The sequence below is a fragment of the Alosa sapidissima genome, chromosome 6 (genome assembly GCF_018492685.1).
Source record: "Alosa sapidissima isolate fAloSap1 chromosome 6, fAloSap1.pri, whole genome shotgun sequence".
NCBI classification, from domain to species: Eukaryota; Metazoa; Chordata; class Actinopteri; order Clupeiformes; family Clupeidae; genus Alosa; species Alosa sapidissima.
In genome coordinates this window covers 37,049,741-37,054,598 of record NC_055962.1, presented here as the reverse complement: position 1 = coordinate 37,054,598, position 4,858 = coordinate 37,049,741, and the positions used below count along the sequence as shown (strand labels likewise).

Genomic DNA, 4,858 nt, shown 5'->3' with positions numbered 1-4,858 from the left:
TTTTCGTAAAAACCGAATTCTATATGATTCCAAAGGCCAGTGGTATCGCAATACTTCACATTAAAATGGAGCGACAGTGACATCTTGTGTCCAGAGATTGAAATGGTGTGGTATCTGCGACCAAAGGTGTCATCAAAAAGTTTGTTTGGCAGAGGGCCCATGAAAAACTTGTAAGACTTTGATACACGTAACAATTTTGTCTTTGGAGCATTTGGGGTCACAATGAGGCAATAGCCTATGTCAGTGTTTTTCAACCACTGTGCCAGGGCACACTAGTGTGCCGTGAGAGATCATCAGGTGCGCCGCAGAAAATTATCCAAATGTCACTCACTGGTCCAGAAAAGCAACTGTTGCATCAAAGAATTTATAACCACATGCTCTCATTGATTGTATGATTGCACTATTTGTGGTATGCAGGCATTGTACAACGGGGGCCCCATATCCAGTATTCAGAGAATCATCACATATCCAGTTCATAACAACAATTAAATTAGATATAGTCACCTACAAATAAAACAGAGGGCGCTTGTTTTATTGAGCAGGTCTTGCATAGAAGCCATAATAAGGCCATATCTGTGTATTATTTGACATTTTAGACTATGGTATGTTTATTTTTTCTTCACACAGGATGTTAGTGTGCCGTGGGACATTTTAAGTGTCAAAAGTGTGCCGTGGCACAAAAAAGGTTGAAAAACACTGGCCTATGTCATAATGAATAAAGTTGGAGAAGACTTGGCTGAGTAGCATAACTCTTGAAACTAGTATTCTGTATTTTTCTTGAGCAAAAATTATTCAGGATGTTACGATTATGAATCGATATGCGATTTTATATCATGGCACATAAACATAATTTTAGCCATACAAAAACCATACAAAAAGAAACCATATGTCTGACAGCACTGAGTGTCTGAGAACCGCACCAACGCAGTTCCAGTTTTACTGAGGACCTTCTTCAAGACTGCAGAAGTCCAAACAACAATATTAAGGAATTAAAAGCAGATGCAAGAATATGAAAATGGGGTTTTAATTCAAATTTATTTTTAATTATTAAAAATAATCAAAATGGATTGCTGCATCATTTAGTCTTCTTTGGCACTGCAGCGGTTCAGTTTTCGAAGGAACTGGAAAATACTTCAAATAAATGAAAATTACATCATCAGTAACTTTCAAATAAGCTGAATGCAGTATGCATTTGCATTTTCTACAGCTGCTTATGTCAGTTCATCTAATTTCTCTCATCTGAAATACATTCTTCAAGCTTGGGCTTCAGAACTGTGACTTGCCCAAATTGCTGTTGTCCATTGGTGGTGCATGAAGGCATTGCAGGTGGTCTCTGAGCATGCATTCAATAATGTAGTGTCAGTTTTACCTCACACCTCACAACAACAGACATCAGGGCACTCCCTGAGGCACAGTCAGTTAAAACTAATGTAGAGTTTCAAGCCAAGGGCAGTGGCAAAATGTGCGCTTATGGACTAGGCTGGAGCCAGGCCCTGTTTCAGGTTCAGGATTTCATTCAAGCTTTACAGGGAAGACTGACACCATCTAGTGGTAGAGATAGGCACAAAAAAGACATACTGTAACCCAGACAGTTGTTACTGTAATAGTATGGTGCCCTGTTTATCTATCTATAATTAAACATAAAGCAGGCATGTTGGGATGCTCAGAAGATATTTTGCAATTCTCATCAAGAATATTCTGATAGCCAAACAATAATATCCCTAAGAAATGAAATTAATTGAATTACTCATGCAGAAATGTGACCATGGATTTCTATTAAATTTATTTATGGTGGCTAGGAAAATGAAACTAATACAAATGATCACAGTGGGTTGATGGGTCTGCCTAGTCCTCTTTGGCACTGCAGCAGTTCAGTTTTCTGAGGAAATGGAAAAACCTACAAACAAAAGAAAATGTTTCACAGAGTTATTGCAATTTCTATTACAACATCAATAACTTGGAAGTATTCAAAAACGGCTTTTACAAAGTTTACAAAGTTTACATTTTCCCCAACTTCTTGTGTCAGTTCATCAGCAACCTCAAGTCTAGTACATTCTTCAAAGAGATCATGTTAACTGTTTTGTGTGGTTGCAATCTCACCTCTCTTTAATGCTTCTCGTCTTTTCCCTCTCTTGCTCTACCCCGCTGTCACCTGCTGCTAGGGACTCAGAGGACAATGTGCTGGTAGCCTCTGGACTTTGACCATCAGCATCCAGATTCACCATCAAGTGCTCTGCCACAGCACTCTGTGTCAGAGAGAGAGAGAGAGAGAGGGTGAGAGAGTGAGAGACAGACAGACAGACAGTAAGAGAGAGGAGCTTGACTGTCATTAGGTTGCTGCAATACTTTTCCTTCAGCTACATATTTACTGACTGCAGCAGTCAGACTGGACTTCTAATTCGCTAATATTGTCCAACTTCTGCCTGACACCTAAATATGTCCAACATGTGTGTAGATTACATACACCATAAAACTCTATCCTGGGTTATACTGGTGAGGAGTATGACATGGTTCTGATGGTCTGATGGTTCTTTCACCTGCGTGGAATGTTCTGAAACACTTTCTAAGTCTAGGTCCTCTTGTTCTCTCTTGCACTGTATGGGAGGCAGAGGGGCAACTGGGTTGCAGAATGCTCTCAGAAGGGGTGGGTTCAAAGGGAGGAGCTTGGCTGGCAATGGGGGTAGCTTGGATGGCAGAGGAGGGAGTTGTGATGGCAGTAGAGGGAGCTTGGATGGCAGTTGAGGGAGCTTGGATGGCAGTAGAGGGAGCTTGGATGGCAGTAGAGGGAGCTTGGATGGCAGTTGAGGGAGTTGTGATGGCAGTAGAGGGAGCTTGGATGGCAGAGCCAGTGTCGCAGCACTCTGTATTGTTGAAAGAAAAATAGCATCTTGTAATTGACGACGCTTCAAGGGTGAAAGGCTGTACTGATACTAATGCACCAATATATGAGATGAAATGACAGGAGCTAGGATGTTCCTTTCCTCCGCATCCTCTATCATATCCAGAACTTATGAGTACTGTGCTATCTTAGGAAATTATACATTAAGAACTAGACACTAATATTTTGACAAGATAGATCGAAACAGAACTGCATCTTTTTTGCAGTAACTCACAGTGTTCTGGCGTCCTCCATTTTCTGCTGTTTTCCAGCGCTGAGCGACTCTGGCCACTGCGTCTCTGCTCTGCTGCCTGGTGATGGTGTCCAAGTGTAAAACTTGCTCCCTCCACGTTGCCCACTCCAAGCTGTCCTCTTCTTCCTCTTTCTTCACCCACTCCTCAAGCTCCACCATTCTCATGCGGTCCAGGGAATGTATTACCCTGGGTAGCTGAGCAATAGCGTCTTTGAGCATTGCACACTCTCCTTCTTCCCTTTTTTGATGGGAGAGATGTTTCTTTCCCTCGTTCCATTTCTCCATTTGTGTGACCCGCGTCTGTCTACCCTCCAGCAGGACCGCTAACTTCCTCTCTCTTTCCCCCTGTCTGCTCCTCATCACTTGTTTCATCTCTCTCCTCATGCTTTCTATGGCCACCTTCAAAGCCTGTTCTTGACCTGTTGCAGCATCCCGCACAACCTTCAGCGTCTCAGCCCTGAGGTCTAAATTAAGCCTTGGTGAGCTAAGTCTGTGAGGTTCTGAAGAACGATGCATACGTTCCAGATCCTCTGCAGAAATTAATTTGGAAGTGAACTCAGTCAGGTCCTGCAAGTGAAATGTGAGGTGATCACTGATCAGTACTGTGATTTACATTCCAACTTTATCTAAGATAGGTTTCTTTTTTTATGTGCAATACATTTTCCGAGTCTTACCCCATCAAAGTCCTCTGCACTGGATTTGACCTGGGAGGTTGCTCTCCCTTTGGTCGCTGGTGAATTACTGTTCACATGGGCCTAAACATAAACCAAGACGTTAATCTTTACCTGTGCCGTTTTTCCTCTCAAACTTTTTCCACAATGTTTAAGGTGAAATGGGTAGACCTAGCATTTATTACTCTACTTATTATTTGGAAACGCACAGTAGACTAGTATGATTCATTTAAAAAGTGGAAAGATAGGGGGGACTTATAAAAATCAAATAAAATTACCGAAATTCCTCCAAACTCACCATAGTGAAGAAGACGCAACCTCTTGATTGTAGGACAAAATGTGAATTCGCTATATTGATAGGCTACGGCAGAACAACTCTCTTGTAAACTTCCTTTCCTCGATCGGTCTGTTTGTGTGTTGCTTTGCGCTCCATCCAGAACAGATGCATGGAGTTTTAAGTGCGTCGTTTATGACGTTTATGACAGCAACATTATTGCGTAGTAAATAAGCAGCAAAGATTCTTTCAGTTCATTCAAAGATCCTTGATTAGGCCTACTAACTCACTGGTTCAATCGCTGTTTTACGCACATGCCTATAGATGTTTGTTATAATTCATTGTTTTTCAAACTCATTGTCATTGTATAAATATTAGGCTGTTAGTTAATCAAAATAATATGGGATCCTGAACTGTATCAACAGGCATAAAGGATATTGTCCCAATTGGACTCGCAGCAAGCGTGGGGGGTGTGGGTGTTATAACCAAAGATTCTAGAACAGAGCTGTTCTAGAATCTTTGGTTATAACGTACACACTTTTGCTGGAACACGATTCTATCCCCCACACTTTTTGTCAGATTAAATTGAAAGTAAAATATGGAAATAAACGCTCCCGTAAAGAGTTGGAACCGTATCTACCATAACGCACACACAGAGAGACACAATAGGTCTGTTGATTTGATTGAACGGTCATCCAGCCAATCACATTAAGTTAGCCAGTGAAGAACTAGAGCCGCTCTGATCAAATTCAAAGTGTGCGTCTTTCAAGGCTGTGCTGCTG

General features: G+C 41.5%; 1 protein-coding gene across 2 annotated transcripts; it reads right to left on the bottom strand.

Annotated features, from left to right (window-relative positions):
* Positions 1-1,766: 1,766 nt before the first annotated feature.
* Positions 1,767-4,216, bottom strand: LOC121711760 (protein enabled homolog). Of its 2 annotated transcripts, none has more exons than XR_006032428.1 (6): positions 4,101-4,216; positions 3,806-3,886; positions 3,114-3,698; positions 2,465-2,861; positions 2,101-2,246; positions 1,767-1,897 (listed from the first exon to the last, which is right to left on the bottom strand). XR_006032428.1 is itself a non-coding variant. In XM_042095593.1 (6 exons), the coding sequence occupies exons 1-6, from the start codon at positions 4,101-4,103 to the stop codon at positions 1,846-1,848; spliced, it is 1,191 nt and encodes a 396-aa protein (XP_041951527.1). In that variant the 5' UTR covers positions 4,104-4,216; the 3' UTR covers positions 1,767-1,845. The 2 variants fall into 2 exon arrangements, 1 of the variants encoding a protein (XP_041951527.1); XM_042095593.1 differs by having other exon boundaries at positions 2,538-2,861.
* Positions 4,217-4,858: the final 642 nt, after the last annotated feature.

What these genes read in the sequence shown, in the direction of transcription:
- LOC121711760 (XM_042095593.1), bottom strand. An exon ending in GTGCAGAGGACTTTGATGGG is followed by an intron (nt 3,699 to 3,805) that starts GTAAGACTCGGA and finishes TTTCACTTGCAG; the next exon opens with GACCTGACTGAGTTCACTTC. An exon ending in TTTCAGAACATTCCACGCAG is followed by an intron (nt 2,247 to 2,537) that starts GTGAAAGAACCA and finishes TCTCTGACACAG; the next exon opens with AGTGCTGTGGCAGAGCACTT.